This window comes from Chamaea fasciata, unplaced genomic scaffold (assembly GCF_029207755.1).
Source record: "Chamaea fasciata isolate MVZ Bird 193981 ecotype frontalis unplaced genomic scaffold, bChaFas1.0.hap1 SCAF_13, whole genome shotgun sequence".
NCBI lineage: Eukaryota > Metazoa > Chordata > Aves > Passeriformes > Sylviidae > Chamaea > Chamaea fasciata.
This window is the reverse complement of record NW_027094098.1, coordinates 9,473,420-9,499,118: the sequence shown is the minus strand read 5'-3', so window position 1 is coordinate 9,499,118 and position 25,699 is coordinate 9,473,420. Positions and strand designations below refer to the sequence as shown.

Sequence of the window (25,699 nt, the reverse complement as noted above, 5' to 3'; positions counted from 1 at the left end):
TCTTTTGTTTGTGAAGTGCAGAGCTACAGGATATGTGGGACTGGAGTTTCTGAATGTATTGTACATTCCCCTGGCAATTACAGATGTTTATAACCCTGACTGATGTTATTTCAGTATTGTGGAGGGTGAACAGAAAATTAAAGAATACAATTTTCATTGCCCTTAGCAATCTTCAATTTTATTTATTTTGAGGACAGGGGAGAAGAAAAAAAAAGAAAAAGCAAAATGTAAACTCTTAATTTTTTTTTTTAAATCTTGTTTTGCATTCTTAGATGAAGCACATCTGAGAGCTGTGCAGGAATATCTTCCCATACTCTACCATAACTATTTTGGTAGGACAATTTGTTGCATGCAGTGTTGTAAAAACGTAATAGGACTGAATTTTAATACAAAAGAAGCTCCTTAATGCAGGGTGCAAGTCCTTTGCTTACTTGTATTTCAAAGACGGGGCAAGGTAGCTTAGGGCTTGTAATGATTTAAGAGCAGAATCATATACCTTTTTTTCAGCTTTGTACAAAACACTGGGGTTTTTTTATATAAGAATGATTTAGAATCTGATGAGTTGGAGTTTTACTTTTGGGCTTGGTGACTTCATGACAGAATTGTTTAGGAAAATTTATTTTTGGTAGTCTTGTAGAAATATGCTCTTGATCTGTCCAAGGTTTTAAATAAATTTCTTACTGGCGGTGGTTGAGCTATCTAAAGCTGCAGGTGCACTATAAGATTAGTGTCCTTGAATTGGCAGAGGGGTGGAAAGAAGAGAATCCTGTAGCAAATCTCTGTGATCAGAGTGATAATTTGTGTATTTCTTGGGGATTCCAGTGCATTCCATGATTTTCAGAGTAGTTGGCCTAAAACATTGAATTTAAGTAGAGAAAAGTTAATTGGAGTCAAGAATTTCAAGATGGTTCAGCAGTATCTCTCAGGTACAACTTCCATATCTATACCTGTTTTTGACTGCATGCAAACTGCAGTTGATAGGTTTTGGAAGTTTGGAGTTGCATATCTAAATGTATATTCAGGTCTGTCTACCTGTGTGATGGTCCTTATCTCCAAGGACTGCTGCTTGGAACTTTTCTTTAGACCGATCTTTCAAAGAAATGGCAGAAGAGTGAACAAGAATTTACAGTGAGATATCCCCTGGCTAGGCAGGACTTGAAGAAGTTAACACAAAAGATAGCAGAAAAGTCAAATTGTCATCTAATATTAAACTGATAAAAATATGCCTAAAGAAATTCTAACATGTTCCAAGATGTTTATAATTCAGTAATTCTCCAAAGCACCACGAGGGAGGCAATAGATGCACTGTAGTAACAGTTCCAGTCCTCTGGTAAGGAAAAGAACAACTAGTTGGTCATCAAACATAGCACATTCTTTTTATCCTGAGATTCAAGTACTAAAGTTATGTATTGCTTGTGTAAGGATTTCTGAGATGTGCTGGTTCTTTTTGCCTTACAACATGGGGGCATGGGTGTGATCAAATCCTAGATAGGCTAATGGAAAGATACCATCTTGTACAAAAGTTAAAGGAACTTGAAAAGTTGAAGAGCTGAGTGTTAAGTAATGCTGACAGAGAACAGAATTTATAGAAACTTTGTAGTTACTGTTCATGAGTCTGGTTTTGCCCCCTCTCTGAGCCCAGTACTGGATTTGTATGTAATAGTAGATTCAAATATGGACAGAAGTATGAACACATTAGTTAGAAAACATTTCAGTTGGTGTGTTCTTGGAAATCAGAGTGTAAAATTGTCTGAAAAGCTAATACAGGAGGTAACTTACTGAAATAGCTCACTGCTTTGAGGGAAAATGTATGCACTGGTGGCTGTTTATGTGCTTCTCTCCCTGAAACAGTCTTGGAAAATAGATAAAGTTATTCCAGTAATTTTTGTACCACTTTTCTCTTTCCAGTATAAATCTGGTTTTGCATGACTTACCATTCGGGGTGAAAGGCACACTGGCATAGGCTGCTGTCAACTCTGGCCTGAGCATCCTGTAGTGTCAGGGAGGTAGCAGGAATTTCCATGGTTGTAGGTACCACAGAGGCTTTCACTCAGGGTTTGTCTCCACGCTCCAGGTAGTGGAGAAAGCTCAGGTGTAACATTCTTGAAGGTGGCAATAGTCTGTTTCTCTGTGGTGTGACCTGAGTCCTTAGAGATGGAGCAGAAGACTCCAGATGTGTGGAAGTGAGTCAGAACTGGAGATGGGCTCATGTCCTCATTGCTGCAGGTTCAGTGCCTTTGCAGTTCTTCCAGATGTTTGATCCTTTTTATACTGCTAAGCCACTATATTCTCTTTCAGGTCTTGGAAATAGCTTCAAAGATGATCTCTGTCTGTAATCTTTGAAAGATGCAAAGGACAGAAAGGTCATATTTGTAGTTATATTTTTTGCAAGATATTTAACATTATCACATGCAAATATAATTATTTCTATTTTCTTGAAACTTGGCGGGAGATCTTGTAGGGAGCAAATGTAAAGTTGATATGGGTCAAGACTATAAAAAGAGTATTTTTTTTCTTCTTGGTCCTCTGACCTGTTTGCTTTTCAATGTTTACAGTAAAGACTTTATGGACCATCAGGGACCATTTATGGTCACTATGCAAGGCCCAAGTGTAAAGTTACCTTGCATTTCACTCTTCAGAGCAGTGCAAAAACACATGTGGCCTTGATACCAAAACAAAATACCTCTGAATAACAAGTCTGAAACTTGAACTAATCACTCATTAGGCACTGGGAACGCTTGCTAGAGCCCTGAGCACACAATATCATCCGAGGAGGTCAAAGCAGGGTTTTACAAGTATCCATTTTCCTTTTTTTTACTTTTTTCCTGAAGCATGAACATAAAGTACTGATTTCTTACACAACTTACTGTCACATTGTTTCAGAAGCCTTATTTTATGAACTAAAATCTCCAGGCAAAAGGAACAGGACACTTCATTGCCAGTCTCTAAGTTTGGGTTTGATATGAATTGGTGGAATTACAGGTGACTCTTTTTTATGACATTTGGGATCTTAGAAATATCGAAATAGCCTGAAATATTTTATAGCCTGAATCCTAAAATATGAAACTGAACTTTTTTCTGCTAGGTGTAATATGGGCAGGTAGTGCAAAAAACCAGACAAACAATCCCACCCAAAACCCCCAGACAAACCAGGTTTACTACTTGGATACTAATAGCCCAGTTGATTTCTTCTAGGCTTTCTTTTGCTTTCAAGTTTGTGAAATATTAGTTTTTCTTACTATATGCCACAGATTGTACTCCATGGCTGATGAGCTGTATAATGACATTCAGTCCAAAATGCTAAGTGACTTCACTGTAGTTTTGTGCAGTATCCTAAATATTTAACCTCTCAGCTTTTGCTGGTGTCTGTATTTGCATATACATATATGTGAATGACACTTTAAAAAGTTAATGTTTGCTAACTAATTCACAATTTATGCACTTTTGACTTCAAGCCAAGGAAGAAATTAATGCAGCTGAAATACCACGGTGTTGAGCAATTTAGCAAATGCTACCTTTTTTTTGTAGCAGTCATCTGTGTCTACTCAGAATGATTGTTGCTCTTCCAAGATATGTAGGCTTTCTTAAACTGTACCATAGTTTGTTTTCAGCATTACAATAAGTAGAGATCTGTTTTGGACTCTGTCCAGTTTGTGTCCTGTTAATATAGAAATTGAGATGTAGTAATAGGTAATATTACTGAAAAGGACTTCCGTACATTTGGAGGAAGGATGACGTCTTCTCTCATATGGTGCTCTACCTCCATTTTTACACATGCTATGTATTACATGGCATTTCATGTTACAAGGCAAGGATTGTTTGCTTTGCTCTCCCCTCATTGTCTATAGGATTTTCATTTGGGGTGATCTTCTGTTTTTTGACAGAAATATTTATCTAAAGAACAGGAATTTAAATGCCAGACCCTAGTAGTCATTCATCTGGTTTCCGGCATTTTCTTTGGACCCAGCAGACGTGAGTGTTTTTGAGGAACAAACCAAGAAAGTCAGTGATGGAATAAAGTATCCCTTTCTTTAAGTTTCATCATAATACCTCTTACGCAGAATAAAATCATAAATGTTTTATTAAAAAGGAAGCTTCATCTAGCTGGATGTAGTTTTAAAATCTTAATGGTGTTAATATCAGAGCTGTATTTTTATTTGTCTAAAGACGAATGGTATTTAGCAGCACTGAATTTGAATTGTTGTGATGCTTTAAATTATATAATTGTTTGTGCTCTTTTATTAGAGGTGTTTTATTTCCCTTCTTTCGCTCAGCATCATTTGCTTTTGTCAATGTGTGCTGTTAACATGGACTTCTTTTTGTGAAGGACCTAGCTGCATTTGTCTTGTTTCCTTTTTTGAAGCTACTTTATCTTTAAGATTCCTTTTCCAGAAAGTGACCAGATCAAACTGCAGTATTTTATTTCAATATTCCTTTGTATATAGACAAAGTCTAATACTTTACCGTTCTTTACTGCTTCTAAACTTAAAACAATTTTGCATTGAACAGCATATAATGACTGTATCTTTTCAGAATTTTCTGAAATAATTGCACTAGTTTTGTGTATATACACATGTACTTAAGTTTCTTTCAGTTCTTCCTAACAATATGTGGACTGTTTATTCAGCTTTAAGTTTCTCTGTAATACCTCAGGCTGCAGTTCGGTGAACCCCTTGGCCTGCAGCAGCATCTTGTCCCTAGAAATGGGAGGTTTGCTCTGCTCTTTCCCTTTTTCCCTTTGCAGCTCTTGGCTGTTTGGTTCTCCCTTGTGCCAGCTCTGGCTCTCCCAGGGGCGCTGCAGGAGCTGGGTCACCTCGCCAGTCTCAGGGAGAGCTCTTTGGTTTGGCTGGGTTGGACTGACTGCTGTGAGCTTCTACTTTGCCCTTCATCAGACAGACCCTCCATAAGCTGTGGGAGGCCGAAATGAACACAGGGGTGGGGAAGCGTAACTGCAAGCAGGAACTTCCCAGCTCATGGAACTGCCTCCTCCGTGACCAGGTGCCAGAGCCGTTTCACTGCTGTATTTCACTGACCTTCTAGATCGCTGCCTATGTAAAGGTAGTGATGTAGCCCGGCACAATAATGAGTAAAATGTGGGATTGCCCTGGCTTGAATCCGCACGGGTAAAATTGCCTTTTTCCTTTGCATGTTTTGTCTTTACAATGGAAGTGAATGATATAAGTCGTGGCCTTTCCTTGGCTGGAGAAGGATGTGTCCTTAGCAGTGCCCATTACTTGAGCTGCTCTAGCTAATGCTCAGGCTGGGAGGAGGTGAGGTGTACTTAGGTTCTGTTTCTGTTGGGGAGAGGGGAGGACAAGTATAGGAAACTAATTTGTTACCTAAATTAAAAAGGTTCATAGCAATCTCTTTTTAGTAGTGAATTTCTATTTGGAAGTCTTTGGAGGAAGGTTTCTCTATAATTTTACAGGTTTTTTTACAAAACTGTGTGTAATTTTAATGTGTGTTTAACCAGTGAATTTAGTCTGATTGCAATAAGGGCATCCTGTATTTGCCTTGTTTAAGAATAGTGTCTATTCTGTAAGTAGTGGAAACTGTCAAACTGTTCAGACATTACTCAGGCTTGTGCTTTTGGCCTTCCTCTGAAGAGGCTGAAGACAACATGGGACTCCTTACATTCAGTAAATCCTTGCAAAGGATCTCTTGATAACCTTCTTTTTACCTGTGTTGTTCTGCATTTTTTGAGAGCATTTTCAGTTTAAGGTTTGTTTGTGACTTTTTTTCTCAATGACTCAATCCATTTCATGTAAGCTTTAATCCCATGTACAATATTGCAATAGCTAGACCAGCATATAATGAATTATTGGAAGATACTCCTCAGTCTTTCTTAGCATGACCTTCATAGAGGCTTTATCAGCTTTGTTCCTACTGCTCCAGCATGGCTGATCAAACTTATTGACACACTCTAATCATTACAGGCATTTCCTCCCTTTGAAGAACACAGACTTGTTTCTGACATGTGGTTAGAACTTACTCAAACAGGATAGATCCTTGGATGACTTGACAAAGGAGATGGTAGAGGCATTCATGCCTTTCTCCTCTTCAGAACAGTATGGCACACTCTTTCTTCTGGCCGATGAAGTATAAAGTATATTCAAGGGAATTCTTGTGTGGCATCTTTTGCAAAGAACCCCTTTATTTCTTATAAGGAGTTACCACCTACTACTTGGAGTTGAACTCACGTTTGCAAATAAGTAACTCATGGATGGGTTATTTGACATATGAGAAATGGATGTCTTCCAATTATCCCCATATGGGCACACTGCTTTCCCTTTCTAGCTCTCAATTACAGACCAACCATGGTGGCTGGTTTTCATCTGAAGGGAATTCATGCAATGACATAATGCTTCTAATTTTCAGCTTTACTGTGCACTCGGAAATGTTGTGGGTTGCCAGTCTGATGCTTTCTATCTGATGTTGCGGAGTTTGAAGCTGCACAGCTCCTTGTTTGTGCTCTGAGCTGCTGATGGCCTGCTTTGGAAATGATGCTGGGATGCTTGAACTCCATGAGTTCCTTTTCAAAGTGTTTCCTGACAGGAGTTGTATCAGTTTTGATCCATGATTTGCATTGTTTTACAGAAGGTTTCTTCATGTGTAATTCATGTTCCGCTGTGAGTGCGTGCCTCTCCCTGCCTTACATCTCCTGTTTCTGTTTGAATTTTGGGGGATTCCATATCCTGTAAAACATCTTCCTTATTCATCACAGTGCTTCCCTTAAGGTAACTAGAAAAATCCTGTGTGACTTGTAACATCTCCCAGGGTGCAGCTGTATATGAGAACAGGGAATAATTTAGTTGTTTCTGAATAAAATTTCTTAGCAAAAAAAAAAAAAAAAGTGGGGGGAGGGGGCTGTCAAAGGGGAAGTTGGATACTCACTGCATGATATAGACAATATTTCCTGAGACAGGAGATACTAACCTCAAAGAATTTAAAATAAAACATTGATTTAATTTTTTCTTTTTTTTTTTTTTTGAAAGTGGAATAGCGGAGGTAAAAATGGTAGAATAGTTGGTCTTTTTATCCTGTGTGCAGATGAAATTGATTAAGCCTTAAAAACTCGCCTCAGTCCACCCGGTTTATTAATTGAAGAATTTCCTCTTCCCCAGAATGGGAAGTGCACATTAAAACAGAGCTTTGCCCTTGAGTAGCAATGATACTTGAGAACATTTTCTACAATCCTATTTTCTCTTCTACACTAGAGGAAATCCTAACATGGTAAAAAGCATATTTAAAAAAAAAAGAACTATGTTTAAGGAAGTCCTCTTTCATTTCCTTGTAGAGCATGAAATCAAATTATAGCCCACGGCCCACAATTATTTTATTTTTACCTTTCAAATTCCATTTTCTGCTTCCTTTTGCTGCCTGTGAACAAGAGTTGTACTGTTTGTGCAAAGTCAGCTAAAAAGATTACCACAAACAGGACAGGACACAGTAGCTTAAAGAAGCCACCACTCAGAATCTGTGCCTGTGTTCCGTGTTTGTGTGACATGCAAAACCTCCCCTTTGCTCACACAGGGACTTGATCCCCTCTTTTTCCCTCCACTCACCAGGTTTTACCTTTTGAAGCCATGTCAGCTTTATATTGATGTGTTATTGGGAATCTAATGCAATACTTCAGTTATGCTTGCTAAAATAATACAACTTAAAAAATGCTCTAATATTCTTGTTCTGCATTTGGTCAAGACAAACCAGTTGAGATTCTGCTTATTTATTGAAAATACCTTTTGGGTGAGCTTTTCAGTAAGGAATTACTAGCTAATTTAGTGCTTGGAGATTATAACTGGATGGTTCTGAAAGTGGGCTCAGTCTGTGTATAATAAAATAGTAATACATTTTTGGAACTGGTAAACTAATACATGAGGCTGAAGTGTTTGTTTGTTTGTCTTCCTAGATCTAATAGTGTCATCTTTTTCTAAATAATGTTAATATTAAATTTTGCTGTAGGGACACAGCTCAGTCTGGGAGTTCAGGTATAACATTTACAAGCGTGCAACAGGCTGCACAAATGGAAGGTGTTTTGAGTTCACGTACATGCAGAACTGCAACAGCCTCTGTGGCTGAGGTTGAAGGAGGTTTGTTATTTAAGATGCAATATCCTGTTCCAGAATAAAGCATGGTAATTATAGTGCTTTACTGTTTTTGAAAATGCATCTGATGTCTTGGGTACTCCCATGGTGTTTCCTTGTGAACACGGGCATAAAAGCTGGTTTTTACTGATTGTGTGTGACACTAAACACATTTATGAGGAGTGAATTTGATGGAGGGGATGAAGGTCTGCAGCCTTCTTGCCTACGACTCTGGGTAGGCTTCTTTTCCTATTTCAGCAAAGATTTGAAGATATATTATACTAAATAATGCAAATATAGAGAATGCAGTGAATTTTCTCCTAAAGATTAGAAGTTCATTAATACATACTTTTAAAATGCATGCTGTTCTTTTTCAGTGTACTCAGGCAGCAGCTGGTGAATTCTTTCAGGATCTAAGAGTGAGAGCTAGCTGGGAATGATGTTGCAAGTAGTGTCATTTTGTTCTTCCCGTGAAAAAATTGAGCTGATGGCCACTTTAGGGAAGCTTGAGTTGCTGCCTTCTGCTCTTTGGAAACTTGTCATAATCTCTGACATCTGTAATTCAACTAATCTCCTGAGTAAAGAGTAATAAATTACTTCCTTGATGAAGTTTTACAATCAGATACTCCTCAAAATTTAAGAGCTAGCATAGGTTGTGTGTTCTAAGCAGTAGCTGGACCTTTTCTTTATCTTGTCTGTGAAGGTATTTTTCTTATTTTCTGAGTTTTGTGTTCCCTGTCACTTTTCGGATACAAATAAGTGCTGCTGCCTCCAGGTTTAGCTGGCACTTGCAGTCTTTGTGATGCTGTGCTGCTGGTCTTCTGTTTTTTCTGTATTTGGCTGTCATCCAGAATCTCTCAGTTCATGTTTTATCTTTCTTCTTTGTTTTTCTTCACTCAGACTATCTACTTTATTTCTGCTGTGGTTTAGCTGCTTATCTTTGAAGTATAATTCCCATCTTTCTCCACCCCCTTGTGTTTTCTGATGACAACTTGTTTATTTCATTCGCTTTTTACAGGGTTTCATCTGAGCTGTGTGTCATCACACAAAGGGTACTCCAATAATTGATCTTTCATTTTCAAGCAAAGTGAGAAATCACATGTCAGGATTTATCTTTCTCAATGTTCTTGAACATGTCTTTGATAGATGAAGTGGCAAATAAAAGGTTATACCCCTGTTTTCTCTGTAGAAGAAATAATTTGAGTATCTTAGTTTAACTTTTTCATTGATTCTGTGTGACCTGCTTCAGTGCAGATAAAATATTTTTGATTGCTGTGCTTCCTTGTATGCAGACCTGGCCTTTGCGTGTGTCTCTGCTGTGTTCAAAGTAATTTCAAGCCTTTTTCTTGCTCTGAAGGCTCGAGGAGTATTCAAATTGTCCATAATCTCTTCCCTGTTACTATTCTTAACTACGTAGGCCCATATTCTGTCTCCCTTTCTGATGAATTCAGTTCTCTGTTCTTTGAGTTCTTCTGTTCCATTTTGCACAAGACCCCACTGCTGATATTTTGTTGTCAGATAGTGCAGGTGTGAGTGATATTTTCATTTTTTAAATTCTTGTTACTTTTTTTGAGTCTCTACATAGTATATCTGCAACATTATGTCCCAATTGAAAAATCTTTCCAAGTGACATTGTATTCATGAGAATACTGATACAATCCAGCCTTGCTTCACTGTTCCCTTGTTAAGTCTTACTCTGCTGCAGAAGATTATTCGGAAATACTGTTCCTTTTGTTGACTGAACTCTGATATGATAGTGAGCTGATTGTTTACTAGAGATTATTTAAGTAATGAATATGAAGTTAAACATATTCTAAGTCTGCTATTACCATTTATATGTTATGAGGAGAAAATGTACCGAACGAGGTGTTCCATGGTAGGTGGGAAAGGGTTACATCTTTGTCATCCTGCCAACCTTCCTCATTTGAAATGTGATGTTGGTGAATCCTTGTACACTTCTCTACGTTATTTTGTTTTAGTATTTAATGAACTTCATGCATGGCTGATGGGCAATGAAGGAAATGGGTTCTAGAATAAACCAAGATGTAAAACTGTGTAGAAGATGGGGGATTGGGAAGCAGCTGAGTTGTCGAAGATGGTTTATTAAACAGCTCAAAAAGGAAGATTGAGGAACTGAGTTCTAGCATTATTTTTTCACCTTATTACTCAAGGGTCCTATAAAATTGAGCACTCCTGCCTTGATATGCACGAGTAGACACATACAAACCATCACAGAACATCCTCATGCCTCAGTGAGAACGTAGTTCAAGTATTTCTGTCAATGCTGTCGTGGTCTCTGCCTTGGCTCCACGAATCCTTTGAAGGGCAGCAGCTTCCCACTGTGCTGGTGTGCCAGCTCTGCCTGCCATGCCTTTTGTCCCGTTTGTGCCATCTCTTAGGAGCTGTGGCCAGTCAGTACATTGGGGCTTTAGAGGAGGCACAATAACTGTGCTGACAGTGTTTGTGAACTTGTGTACTGCTGCTTTCTTGACTTGAAGTGTTTTTATCTGGACTGTCATGGTATGTCTTCTGGTGTTTCTGGAGTTTTTCCATGGAATTTTTCTGTGTTCATCTTCCCGTTGCTGTGCAATGCCCCAAGGCAGACATTCTTGACCTTCTAGCAACTGGATTGATGATTTTTATGGCTCTTCTAAAGTGTTGCTGATAGATTGATAAATACAGCAATTGCAAGCACTTGCTTTATAACAGATGAATTTGAAGCAGTTGATTTAGAGTTTCAAGGTAAAGTGACCCCTTATACCTGAACTACATACTACAGTTCAGTGCAGATTTTGTGTTCTTTTGGTGGGAAAGATACCACACTGTATGTAATGCATCTTACCAGCTGCCCTTTTCGAGGCCAGGTTTGGGTCTGATTGGTTTGCCTTACTTCTGGAGCATGAGGATCACTGTGCTTTAGTGGTCACAGTAATGTTCAGTAAGGCTCAAGCTGCAGCATTGTTGTGTTACCATTGTTGTGTTGTGTGAATGTCCTTTTTATAGTATTAATAAAGAATTGGACTTAGTGGTTTGGTTTTCATTATTTATTCCCATTCCTTTTGAGGATGTCAGCTGTGTAGAATAGTGTAATACACAATATGTGCATTAAGTTTAAAACAGTCCTGTTGTATGTATTCACAAAAATGGACCCATTCTGACTGCTAAGTGCTTTGTCCCACTCAAACTATTTTCATGCCTTTTGTTTTCCTTGGTTTTTGACCTTTAGGTCTGCACTTGGGTGGTGTATATAAAGTTTGAGCCTTTTGTACAGCCTTGATGATGTTTGTGTTGAAATTTAAGCAAGCTCTAAATCAATACAATTCTCTAAACAATAAAAAAGCAAACTACTTTTGAAGATACAAAGCCCATCTTTGGTTTGTCAGGGAGAGGTATTTGAAATGATTGGTGAAAATTCTGCAGGAGCCCTGGAAATATCATAATTATCCTGCTAGTGCTCTGAAGGGCTTAACATTCATTATTACAAGATGAAAGCTCTGGTAGGTTGAAATAGTCATTTGTAGCCATAATTTTTTTTCTTGTAGTTCCCACCCGCTCATTCACCCATGCACTTCAACCTCGGAATGATTTCCTATCCTAAGTTCATGGGAATTAGGAACAAGGGTAGCTGTTGTTGTAGCCATTGTAAAAGCCTTAAAAACAAAAAAAAAAGGCAAGGGGAAGGCTGGAGAGAGCGGAGAAACAAGGAACAGTTGTATTGATTTCTTCTGATCTTAAGGCCGGTATCAAAAGTGCTTGAGCTAGAGAGCTGGAATTTTACATGATTTCTAGCTTTTATCATCTTTCAAAATGTGCTTTTTTTGGCATACGACTTTCTAGTACTTCAACTTTAATTTTTTTAAAACTTTTTTTATGTTTAAACTTTTTCAGCACTTGACTCTGTTGCACTTTTCTATTTTGGTATTCAGAGTATTTCAGTTACCTCAAATGACACAAGAAAATTCTGAATGTAATTAGTGAAATGCCCAATGTTCATCAAAAGCTTCCTTGAAAACTAATTTAAATCCATGAAATTCAGCTTGCTTCAATCAAAAGATTGAGAGTTCATGAAAACAATACTTTGAAAAATAAAAATAATGCATAAGTGTGATAGGTAATGTCAGCCTAAAATTTAAGAGCCTTTCCACAAAAAGTTCTAGGGATCAGATCTCTGTTCCTGTGTTTGAAATTACTTGTTCAAGTTACATGGATTTGAATTAGGAGTGAATGGCGATACATTGCAGCTTTTAAATTGCCTCTTCCTAGCACTGAGGGATTCAAGAATTTCTCTAGACTTGGGATAAACCTGTCTCTGGTGGTGAATCACAGTTTTCACTTTTATGAAATTTTGGACTTGGAAAGAAAAATGGTGGGAAGCAGGTAGGGACTGAGGGTTGTGGATGTTATGGTGTACCTGGTTGGTTCTTGTTGGGATTGCTCTGAGTGTGCAGCTCCCTGCAATGTTTCTCTGCTGTGTGTTTCTTTGGCTGTATTAGATTCCTTCTTGGCTGCTTATATTATAATTTTTAATTGAGGAAAATGTCATGCCTGTGTTGCTACAAGCTTTATTTACTTGGTATTTTTTTAAAGACAGTGATACCAGCCTTAGACTTGAACTATCATGTTCTTCCCTGGTTCTTATGACTTGATGATAGCCTATAATAGCTTAAATTCCCAAGGTCTTAATTTCAAAAGAGTTGTGACATTCAGTGCTTACTTTGATTTGTGTTTTGTTTGTCTTTCTGGGCATTTGTACATATGCCGACAATTTTCAATGGAAACTGTTTGAGAAAATGATCTTTAATCTTTTTATGCTGTGGCAATACTGACTGTGAGTTCTCCTCCAGGTGCCCAGATTATTGATTTAATGATGCTTGTGATAGATGTGACAAAAGGGATGCAGACACAGTCAGCAGAGTGCTTGGTAATTGGGCAAATTGCCTGCCAGAAGATGGTGGTAGTTCTGAATAAAATAGATCTCCTTCCAGAGGGGAAGAGACAGAGTGCCATTGAGAAGATGACTAAGAAAATGCAGAAGACCTTGGAAAATACCAAGTAAGTGAATAGTAATACTAACAGGTAACTTGTCACAAAATTTAGTTTGGCAAAAATACCAACATTTCTCTTCCAACATGCTTCTAAACATACTGGCACATCTAGCAAAAATGGTGAGCCAAGAGTGAAAAGATTTACAGAAACTCAAGTGCAATTCCAGATTCACATCTGCAAGTGTCATGTGTAGAGAAATATTTTCCTGTAATTAAGCTTCTCAATTTAAAGTGCTGCTTGAAGTTTGGATAGGGTAATACAAAGCCAGAATATCCAGGTGAAGAACTGTTGGATGTGGTTACAGAAACTGCAGCACATCTTTGCTTTGCTCAGGGATATAAGGGGACATAACTATCGGGTCACATTTTGAGTTGAAGAATCTAAGGAACAGGATTCAGAGTACAGAGGAGAGAGAACCAAAATTTAATTTTCACATGTGCAGTCTGTGCTTGATGGTGCTTTGAAAGCACTGCTGATCCGGTTGTGACTGCAAAGTGCTTATCCTGTTGTATCTCGGGCATGTGGAGTTTCTCAACAGCCTTTTTCCCACTTGACATTGAATCTCCAAATGTGTGGTTTTAAAAATGCTTTTCTATTCCTAAACTACTCTTATTAGCGGAATATATGCCGATACCATTTGACAATTGCCTCTAATGGCAATTGTGGTCTTTTTTTCTTTCAAATAGTTTACTTGTTGAAATATTTTCACTACACACGGAGGTGGAATTCCATAGCAGTAAGCAGAGCTGAAGGCTGTTGCAGTTGTAGAGTAGATGTTGCCACCAATGCTGGGGAAATTATTATAGTGCTGTTAGGAAATTGTATGGAAGGCAAAAAAAACCCCCCAAAACAACAAAGGTAGAGGAAAATAACTGTTGTATATTTGAATAGTTTGATACTTGTGAATTTACCTAATCAAAACTTGGTTTTCAGTGAATTGATACCAAAACTAAAAGCAAACTGTCTCTGTGAATGGAATTTCAATTTTTAAAAGATTTCTTTTGCACATCAACTTCTCTCTTTGTCCAGCAGGATCTAAATTCTTCTGAGAGAAATTTGGTGTGGTGGAGTAAGAGTTTCAGTAGGACTGGATCATGTTTAGAAGTGCCTCCAAATGCATCATACACTTACTCCAGTTTGTTCTGGTGTGTGGGAAGAGGAGTAAAGCATCTGGTTCAGCATATATTTCTGTTTATTGGAATATAGTGCTCAGAAATACTTGTACAAAAATAAATTTCCAAAAGTTTTATGGTTAATCACAGGAATTTTCAGTGCATATTTTTACTACCCTTTGTCCTTAGATGCCTTAGGCTTATGGCATATAAACAAAGGAAATACCTCATGTGCCTGATTACAGCTGGGTCACTGAGTGAGCTCCCTTTTTAGAACTTAACATTTTTTCTTTAGCAAGGCACTATGTCTTCCATCAGTTTGCTCCCTTTTGAGAGAAAATCAGTGGGGGTGGGTGTGAAGAGGATGGCGAAATAATTAATTTTGATCTCAATCTATTCCATAAGAATTAAGTACCTATGAGAAGCAGTCACTTTATGGTGTAATTACTGATTATTATTCCATCACTTTAATATATATTTTGTGTGGTTAATTCTGATTTTTGAAAAAATCAAGTAAAAACCACTAGGTTGTATTTTAGGGACCAAAAGTTAAGTCTGCTGACTGAATTTGTAAAAAAAAAAAAAAAAATCTAAGTTAAGGACTTGAAGACTAAAACTGATTGTAGGATAAAAGGTAAACTGAGGTCAGCTGGTTGTACTGCTCCTCTCTGAACCCTTTGCATGTTTGAGATTTGTGAGTTTTGCAGCCTTTGATTTCAGTAGGTTTAGATCTTTGTGTTGTCTACAGATCTTGCAGACTCCGGTTGGCATCATGAGGCATTTTGCATTTGGCTCCCATTTTGAAGGTTATGACTTTGCACTTAGAATTTTAATTGTTTAATGAAAGTTAAAAATGTGCTGATCTCCAGGTAAAATGATTTTGGATGCAAACCACAGACCTTTGCTTCTGAAATAAACTGAATCTTGCATTTGACTGTTATAGCATTGAATCAGTAGCTAATGTGAAGCAGAACTGAAGCTTTCATAGTGAAGTCCAGTAGTGCTGATTGGCTGGCAATTCAGGAAGAAATTGTCAAGTCACACTGGGGGAAGAGCAGATAAGTTGGAATTTTGGGGAGTTTCCTGGCCTTCAGATGAGCCTGGAAGGTCTTTTTATTGACATGTGTCAGAGATCTGTGGTCTAACGGTGAAAGTTTTTCTCTCTTTCAGATTCTCTGGGTGTCCCATTGTTGCTGTTGCAGCAAAGCCTGGTGGACCAGAAGCCCCAGAGTCTGAGAATCCACTGGGTGTTTCTGAATTAATTGAGGTACTTGCTGAAGAACATTATAGTAACATGAAAGCATCCATTCTTAGATATTCAGACCACTTAGTTACACCACATGATGTTTATACTGTGAAGGGCAGGACACCCAAAATAACGGAGAGCAGTTTGTAGCTTGCAATAGATTTGTCACTCTTTCTGAAATTAACTTAGAGAAAGGAATATCTTTGCCCTGGAGGGATGACACTGTAACTTCAGACAGCACAAAGGAGTCCCAAAACAAAAGCATCATTCTTTGAAGACTTGTCAAATTCTGACTTGGATGCTGCCAGGTTTAAAGTACTCGTAAATTGCTGAAGTTAAGGTGCAGCATTAGTCATCAAAAAATCTAGGGATGCCTGGCTCTGGGCTGCCAGGCTTGTATAAAGGCAGGATATTCCATAGGGCTGCTGAGCACTGAATGCTGTATCACCTCCCAGGCTCGTGTGAGACAGGATGGGCATAGGGATGGGATGTAGTATGGCCTTCGACTAGACTTAGCCAGCACCAATCTGCGCCCAGCAGTTTCTAGAGATCCGGAGATATGCAAGTGCTTACTTCTGCCTTTATCTGGTTCCTGTTAGATTTACTGGGATGTTCTCCAGGGTTAAAACCTTTAAAGGAAACACTCATTGCAGCTGTTCTGTCAACTGAAACCTAATATTAGACAAGCTGGCAAATGCTGTGTGAGTCCTGCCATTGGACATGGAGCTATTATCCCTTCTGTCCTTCCTAAGAGACTCTCCATTGTTCTGCCATTACAGCCTGGGCTTGGGCTGCAGTTTTTGACCTTAAAAACAGATGTTAAAGGCAATACCAAGTGTGTATGCAGATGTTATAATAGAGAGAGATCAAAAGTGATTTGACACAGGAGTGAATGAGTTCCTTTGAAGCACTGTTGAGTACATGACTTCCTTTCTATAATGATAATCTTTTGTCTGATGATATATTTTAAGAAACGTAGTATTTGTCAACAAAAGAAAAATGCTAAATTCAGAGAATTTCTCTAGAAAATGGTACTTAGGTAATTTTTCTTAATGGATTGATCCTTCAAGAAGCACTAACAAAAAACTGAATTTGAAAACTTAACCCAGTATTACAGTTTTCCTGAGAGGAAGTCAGAGATGGGCTTTATAGGGCACTGATATCTGTACATAAGTTCATTTTCACAAAATCGAAAAAAAGCTGAAATAGCAAAATGCACTGTAAAATTCTACTTTTGAGAGAGGGAGGAAAAAGGGAGAGATGACACAAGTACAGTTTTTTTTCCCCCTCTTTGCTTTGCTGCAGTGTTTATATTGAGTTTGGCAGCAACTTTATCGCCAGTGAGGTTTTGCTAACCAAGCTAAATGTGCAGCACCAAATCTAAGGCAGAAAATCGAACTGTTCCCGGTGCTAAGTGTGCAGCTCCTCTATGGCACACACAGTTAATTTGACATTGGTGAGTTCTAAGCTCACTGGGAGATGCCTGAAAGCAGTAAAATTGCAAGCTTGTTCAATCAATCATCCGCTTGCCTGCCTTCTGCTGTGTTGCTGTCATGACTTTTCACCCAGGCATGGTGCTGCTTTTATCTTCTTTTTCAGGTCTTGAAGTCTCAGGCTTACCTGCCATCAAGAGACCCCTCAGGACACTTCCTTATGGCAGTCGACCACTGTTTCTCTATCAAGGGTCAAGGCACAGTGATGACAGGGACTATTCTTTCTGGCTCTGTTAGCCTTGGTGACAATGTGGAGATTCCTGCCCTGAAGGTGAGTCTCTCATTTTCATTCCCCCTGGTTTTCCTGGTAGAAAGAGACACTCAACAAAGAAGAGAGTGTTCTCATCCAATCTGGAATGGTTCATTTATTTTAATTTTTTATTTTTGTACTCTATTATAACCCACCTTATAACAGTAAGAGGCATAGTGATTTATAAAAAAGGCAGTCAGTAAAGTTACCCTCTCAATAATTTAGTTGGATGAAGAGAAGACTGATCTAGATCAGCATGTTAGGCTTTCAAATTCAGAGAAGCAAAGTGGGCATGTTTCCAAGATGGGCTACGCCCAAGGACTGAACGAGGTTTGACGGAGGTTACTTTCATTTGAGATATGGTGCAGTGAGAAGGTTTGCAAAAGAATCCATGTAGGTAGGCTTCCAGAAATGTCTAAAAGCAAAGGAAATGACAAGAAGAGGGCACTGAAATGCTTGATGCACGTTCTCTTTGTTTACTGAGGCTTTAATTTGTATCAGCATGTTCTGAGAGAACTGCTGGGATGTAGTAGGTGGCTCTTCAGAGAGCATGTAGAAAGTCAGAGACCTTCCAATGGCCTCAGAACTGCTCAACTGTTGTTACCATTTAATTTCCTTAAAATATATTCATCCTTTAAAAGAAAACAAATGACTTTATGCTTGGAACATGGGACATCTATTTCACAGGTGCTGATTATGACAGCTTTGATTTTCTCTTGGTATTGATTGCCCAAATGAATTAAAATTTGAGGAGTATTTTGCAGCCAACATTTAAAAGTGGACCCAGCTGATTACACTGTGTGGGCAGGCAAGTTTTGGCCTAACATGCTTGGATGGGACTCTTTTCATGCTGTCAGTAGTATCTTAAGTCATTTTACTGTAAGGACCTTAGTATTTCATTGAGTGAATGTGCTGTTTTCTCATTTTTGACTGTACTGTTTGGACAAGTGAAGGGCTATGTGAGGCATTCTGATTTCACCTGAAGTATTTGGCTGATAGCAGACAATTTCTGGCCAGTCTCTTCAGTGATACCTGTGGCCATCTAGTTTATATCCTATTGTCCTTCGCATAGAAGTGATTTTTGTGATACGTGCTCTGACATTTCTTCTTCCCCAGTCGAGTTCCTCACTGCCCATATTCTTATTTACAGCATGCAGCCTATTTTGGGAGCCATGCTTTCAATTCCTGCGTGGAATATGCTTGCTGGGATTGAAGGTCTAGCTTCAACCTCTCCTGGTTTCCCCTTAGCAGTGTTCTTTCCTTTGCTGTTGTGACCTGTTCTCTGTCCTGGGTCTGCCTCTGCCTGGGGTCCAAAGAGAGGCAAGTAGTTAGGAGTACAAGGAGTGGGAGAAGTCTCCTACCCAAGCAGGGCCTTGCATAGCGAATTCACTGCTTTCTTTTTGGCATACCATTTGCCAAACTTCCTGTCATTTTGTGCTCCAGGAGATGGGGGAGACAGGGCAGAGTAATTATTTCTTGCAAAGAAAGAATGCATCACTAGATTATATCTGGAAATGACTATTCTGCTTTTCATCTGTAGTCCAAGAATGTTTTGAAGAAATATGTTCAGGAATAAGTCTACTTTTTGAGAATACATATAAAGGAGGAAATGACAAAAATAAATAACTTGTAAATTGATGTTTAAAAGAACAGTGGAAAAGCCTTTAAGTGTGACTTTTGTAGTGGGCTTTCTTCCCAGGTGACTGGGAGAGTAGTCACTGAAGTGACAGACAACTTAGCAGATAAACAGGCCATTTGCAAAGAAAAGCCAGATCACTTGGCTCTTACGGCATTAACAACTTCCCTCAGTTTTAGTTATTTTTCCAGTTGCTGTTAAGAATTAAACCTTCCACTGCTGTGTGTGGAATAGAAGATGTGTCCATGCCTCTGAATGGTAATAGCAGTGGGCAGAGTTTTGTTTTGGCACTAGCAAAACAAATGTGGACATTCACCTTTGTGTTGCACAGGTACAGAAACCAAGGCACAGTAAAAGGAAGCAATGTTTGTAGGTTTGAGCTGTGTGTTCTACTTACCCCTGCCAGTATCATGCAGAGCAGGGTTAGGATACCTATAAAAGGTCAAACCTTTCTCAGGCCTACAAGGTAACAGAGGAAGCACATTTCACAACACATTGTGGTTTATGATTCTGTCTGACCTTTTTTTGCCCTGACTCAATGGTAACTGAGATTGACAGCTGGTACATTTAGGGACGTTGCAAACTAGCTGTTTTTGTAAAATTTGAAGAACCCTCTCACCAAAGGAAGTGGCATCACCTTCCAGTTCTACTAATGGACTTCGACATCTTTGACCGCTTGAACCTGCACAAAGGAGGGACACAGCAATTAAAAATAAACAGTGACATTCTCAAATGCCCATGCTTGCTCTGATTGAGGCTGAGAGCACCAGCAGTGCATGGATTCCTTTATGCTTTGCCTATGTAAATTGCCATCTGGGGTTGATTATCCATATAGCTAAAAGAAAAATTATATGTATGTGTTTGGCAAAAAGCTTTGACACAGCAAACAGTTCACTATCCAATTGAGTTAGTACTATTTGCTCCTTAGCACTTGAAATCCACCTTCAAGAGCATGAACCTAGGATTTCTGCAGCAAAAACATAGTGTTGGCAGAATTCTGAATGTCATTTAAGATTATTTCAATGGTCTTTCAATCTCTGTAGTCTTTGTGTTTATAAACTGCAACAACTTGTGACACTTGTATTTCTGCTTAAGTTACTGGAGTTTGAAAATAAAGGATTTTTTGCAATTCAGTTTCATTTTGTTTTACTGATAGGTTTTTATTTTACTGATATCTAAAGTATATGTTGTTTAGAGATTTTAGTTTAAATGAGGATGAATATCAAAGTCCAGTGCTGCTGGGTCTTCTTTTAGCACACTAACTGAAAAAGGAAAGTTTTCAGTGGGGGGAAGGTATCTTTTGCCTTCCTTATCCAGGTGAGAAAGATCAAGGAAAAGGTCAAGTCTGAATTGGGTGAGGAAGCAGAGAGAGATATACACAGGTCATGGATCTGGTTACCCTGAAAGTGTCCACTCGGCATTGCTGTCCCTGTGATCGGGGCTCTGGGTGTGCAAGACCCAGAGCACGGATGTGGCAGCCAAGTATGAAGACCACTGCTGGGGCCCTTTTCTCTTTTTCTTATAGTCAGGGTTCTGTCTGTCCTGTTTTAATGAATTGCTGACAAATGCTGGAGCAGATCGATGCCAGCTGAGTGGCTGGTGGAGGTTAATAACTGGCTTGGAGCCTCTGTAAAGTCCAGTGCTGCCATTTGTACTGTGTTCGAGTCGGAAGTTGTGAGTGTCTTGAATGCTGAGTAGCTGTGTTCCTGCTGACTGATTACATTCATGTTTTTCTCTAGGTGATCATGTGGGGGGGCGTTTCTCACTCTCTGCTGAGTCTGAATTAACATATCTGGTGTTGTATGGTAAAAAATTGTTTCTTGTGTAATAAATGTCATTAAAAGGAAGGAGAAATATTCTTACCAGCTCCAGCCTTGTCCGTCCTGGAGGCTGGTAGCAGTCAATTGCCATTATTTGTGTGGAGCATCTCAGTCTCAAAAGTAGCAAACGTATTTATGAAATGCTCCCCTCATTTGGGGAGTATTGGAGAGTAGTCATATGAATTGTTTCAGTACTCAGGTGAACTTTCAAGAGGTCATGTGAGACTTAGATATGATAAATGTAAGGAACTTGCTTCTGTTTTTCTGGTCAAGTCTCCTAGTAAATGAGTGTTAGTTTAAACCAGTAGTGATTCTGTCTTGGCGAGACTGTCAAATTATACTGACTTTATGAACTTTAAAGAAGCATCGTTTTGCATGATACGGAGAAGCTTCATGGCTTCATATACTTTGACTGTATGAAAAAAGATGTTTTCTTCCAAGCTTTTTTTTTTTCTATAACCTTGGTCTGTGTTTTGGCAAACGTTCTGTAGCTTTTATGGCTAGCACGACAAAAAATTCTCCACTGTCTGATAGAATAACTCAAGTAGTATTTGCAAGACTCTTTTCTTCAAGCTGTTGTAGCTTTAAAATCGTAATAGAGAGATCTACTTCTGTCCATGTAAGTACTTCAGTCTATCTAATGTCCCCAGACCTCTGATTAGTGGGCTTTAGTATGTATATACATGTAGAAAGAACTAATTTTAGTTTATTTAAGGACTTTTGCACAATCAGAGTTGCACAGTTAAGCCTTGTTGGAGGGCATTTAAATCTCAGAAAACAAGCTTGGATGAAACCCAAATAAACTGGATCACAAAGACATTGGATATGTGGACTTTCATGGTGCAATCCTAAATAAGTTTTTGCTTTTACCATTTTGAGTATTTTGAGCCTCCTAATATGCCCCTTCCAAACTGCAGCCAATGTTGACTGCTTTAAGCACTGTGAATAGAGAGAACCCTTGCTGTATATTCTGAGAGTGTGTCTGAACACTGTTTCTACATCTGTTTCTCTTCCTATGCTGCTTGGGTTTTTCTTGCCCCGTACTGATACAAACAGCCTTTCAAATGCAACAGGTCCTCTGCTTGGAAGGGAGTTTTGCTTGCCTTCAACATTTTCTTTTCGTTGGAATGCTGTGAAGAAGGGCAGTTCAGAGAATTGGGTTGAAGGAGAACCACCTAAATGTAGCTGGTAAAATTGTGGAAAGGCAGTTTAGGGTGCATCTTAAAAGACATGTGTACCAAAATGCAAGAATATTAAATCCTGAAGCAATAAATTAAATGTATAAAGATAATTTTATACATGCTGTTTAATTCAGTACTAGAATTAAACTTATTTGTCTGCTGCTTCTAAAGCATGGGTTATGGTTTTTTGAAGATTTTCTTTCTTCCTAGAAGACATTAGTGTGAATCCTACTGGTTTTGCATCTGCTATGGCATTACTTAAAAGCAAAATATGCAGGATTTGGCTTATACTGGAAAGTACTCTGCTTTGAGCATTTAGGATATTATCAGTTGTTTTGGAAGAACTAAATTGTTCTGCACAGTTCTTTGTGGTTAAGTAAAGGATGAAAGATCTGATCCTGTGCCTGTGGAATGAAATGTAGATCTGGCAATAAAAACTTCTCAAATCTTTTTGGCTCGATCTCTTGAGAATAAGAGTAGCAGATGCTGAGCTCTTTCTGAAGAGCAGTTCCTTCATTTTCAAGTATGGTTTTGTAGCTTTTTACTGCCTGGTTTTTGGGGGTTGTTTTGTTTTGTTTTGTTTTTTTTTTTATTTTCTGTTTTCGTTCACATTTTAAAAAACCCAAACCAACACCAACCCAAAAAAAAAAAAAAAAAAAAAAAAAAAAAAAGACTGCAAAGCACAAAATCCATTTTAAGTTTGTATTAAGAAACCATACAAAATTGTCGTGCACTTTAAACTTACAAAAAACCCCTCAGGAACAAAAATGTTCAGCAAGAGATTTGTATGTTGCTATTCATTCACTACCTGTTACCGAAGTACAATGTTTAGTTCAAATCACTTCCAATTTTTTATTGAGTATCATGTAGGTACAGTAAAATGAGGGAGCAAGATAAAACACTTTGTGCATTAAGGTTTGTTTTATTCAGAACTAGGGATAATACATAATAGAAATGGGTCTTGATATATGTCATAGGGCTTTTTTTTCTACTTGGTCTGAGCAGAAGGGAAGGAAGCCAGAGCAGAGCAGCCAACCTGAGTAGTGCTAATCTAAACCATACATTGTATTTTTAGAGCTTGTGTGTCTAATGTGATCTCTGTAGGCAGAAAAGTGGCCTAGTCAGTGCTAGCCAATTAACTCTTCAAATACTGAAATTCATCTGCTGCTTTTCTTGGAGGTCTAGGTATACCCTGTGCTCCCTGTCAGATAGAGACAGTTGGGGTGCAGGATTGGGTTATTTTTCTCATTCATTAGAAGGCAAAGCCTATGAGTTTCTTCCTACAGTGAATCTGAAAAGGAAGGGATTTGTAACTTATGTGTTGCTTCTGTCTATTTAAATCATCTTGAAATGACTGTTGGGATCAAGGTTCCACCTGGACATGCAGCATTGCTGGAAACAATATTGCTCTACAAGGTAGACTTAGCTTCTGCAGCATTTCCGTGGCACTGCTTGCTTGTGCAGAGTTATCTGTGTAGTGCTGACTGGTAGTGGTTAGTGCATGAGATGAATTTGGAGTGTGTATTTTGTGCCATTGCCATGCAGATAATTTTGCCTTAATAGTTAGCTAGTGCAGAGAGCTGTTACTGCCTAGGGACTGGTACACTCCTCCGTGGGGTTTAAAGTGAAGAAATAATGCAAGATGATCTTGATTCTAAGTAGAAGAAAATACTGTGTGATATGAATATCATACTTTTATTTGATATGATGACCGATTTTCTTAGATAAGTCAAGATACATTTTTTTCTGTCAAGATTTCAGTAAACATTTTGTCCCATGAGAATTGTAAGGAAAGCTAAAGGAAGTTGTGACAAATACAGGGTGGGAAAGAAACTGAGCTGGAGGAGCCATTGTGCAGACAGCAAAATGATATAGGCAGAGTTGTTCTGAGGTTGGTCTTGGCACTGAAGTGTGATAGTTCCACTAGTGACTGCACGTGCTGCCCCATGTATGTAGGTGTTCTCCACACTAATTTGCCACATTAGTGTCTTCTTCGAACTCTTGGAGACTGCTGGCAGGTGCGATGTCCATGTGTAGACTCTTGTGCTCAGTATTCTATAGCTCTTTTGGAATTACCAGCATACTGGATTGCAGGATCTAATGGTAAAGCCTCCAAATCCCAGTGCCCAAGCATGCCAAAAATGAAGAAATAGATTATGTTCTTCAGCGCTACATGAGTGAGCAATGTGGCTCTAGTTTTACAACACATGAGGATAAACAAATATGCAGGTTTGTTACTCCAAAATGAGGTTGAAAAGAAAACTAGACATCTAATGAGCTGTTAAGATTACTCCTGACATCTAGATTTTTCTATATTGTCTCAGCTTCCTTTATCTGCTCACTCTACTTTTTTTCCTGCCTGTCCTTTTTTGTCCATTTCTAGCTTCCTGTCCAGTCTCAGAGTTTGCTCTTCAAAGTGATTGATCTTTCCTACTTATACCATAGATTGAAGAAACTTTTTTCTTGCATGTTCTCATCTGCTGTTGCAATTTTGAGCTGAACAAAAAGGCACATGTAAACCTGGGACTTAGTAGGTAACATCTTTCCTTTTGAACCATTGCAGCTCCAGGGATAAAGTGTTGTGTTCTTGGTTTTGTGTATCGTGGGGTTCAAGATCGGTTTGAAACTAAGTTAATGGACATTGTCGTAGTAATCACAAGTTACATCCAAATGCTTTTTTGTTTAACTTCATGGTAACTCCTTAAAGCAAAGGATGGCTGGATTGTATTTGCATAACTTGTTTGCTTAAGCATTGCTGCTGCCAGGTCATTAACTTTATTTTTATTTCTTTTAATTTATCAGGTAGAATTGTTCTCAATGCAGTTTAATTGAAAGCAGATCCACATGCACATACACAAACCGTTTGAGCAGGAATCTTAGTGGGATGCTTGAATAGTAATTGTGAAGGTAACCTCCTGTATGGTACACACACAGCCTTCACATGGCATTGCTGCTGGGAATGTAACGGTATTAGAAGGCTTAGTTAGGGCAGAGAGGAGCTCTCATGTTTTAAATATTCAAATTCAAGTGCTGGAGGCTTTGGCAGAATTTCAGTAACCAGAATAAAGAAAGGGAATGTCATTCTTCTTCCTTGGTCATCCATACACTGTACAATTCCTCATTTGATGAGGCTTTTAGAAGCAGAACAGCTCAGCGAGTGCCATATTAACTAAGCTGTGGTCTGTACATTATAAAGTTTTGCTCAATTCTGGCCACTGGCAAAGAAAGGATCTGAATATTGAAAACATTGCTTAACCAGTGCTGCTGAAAATAAATATGACCCAGAGACAGAAGAAAATGGATTAGTGCATAAGTGTCCAGAAATCTGTATATACTCTAGCACCAGAGTACTTTCTTGAAGTATTGCTGTAACACCATAGGAAGTCCTCTGGATTCCATGCCTTGTACTGTGTGTTTCTGAGAGGGCTTCACTTAGAGAACTCTCTACATTTTATTCTTTGATACTGCCATAAAAATTACATGAGAATTTGCTTTGCTCTTTAAATGTTTATTCAGCTCGTCACCTGAATCTCGTTGTATGCCTGTGACAATAACATGTATTGTTGAAACTAAATATGAGATGCATCTTTTCACTAAGATATTCCCATCACTTCATGTTATAATAGCTGGTGCAGCTTGAATTGGAAAAGTTAATACTAGAGAGAGCCAATATTTACAGTATCAGCTGGAATGATATAATTAGTTTAGCTGCCCAGATAGTACTGTGATGAACATGATATGAATGCCTAGATACAGATTTTCATTTGCAGCTCTCTGAAATGAAAGCTACAAACTCCCAGGCTCTTCATGGGAGTAAAGATTAGCTTTCAA

The 25,699-nt window shown here is 38.5% G+C and overlaps 1 protein-coding gene across 3 annotated transcripts in view; it reads left to right on the top strand.

Moving 5' to 3' along the window:
• EEFSEC (eukaryotic elongation factor, selenocysteine-tRNA specific) overlaps positions 1 to 25,699 on the top strand; it is a 129,411-nt gene that overhangs the window by 25,069 nt on the left and 78,643 nt on the right. For all 3 annotated transcript variants that reach the window (XM_066195234.1, XM_066195233.1, XM_066195235.1), the window contains exons 2-4: positions 12,929 to 13,136; positions 15,413 to 15,509; positions 17,088 to 17,252. In XM_066195234.1, coding sequence (XP_066051331.1) covers positions 12,949 to 13,136; positions 15,413 to 15,509; positions 17,088 to 17,252 — 450 coding nt within the window. In that variant the 5' untranslated portion in view covers positions 12,929 to 12,948. The remainder of the gene's footprint in view (positions 1 to 12,928; positions 13,137 to 15,412; positions 15,510 to 17,087; positions 17,253 to 25,699) is intronic.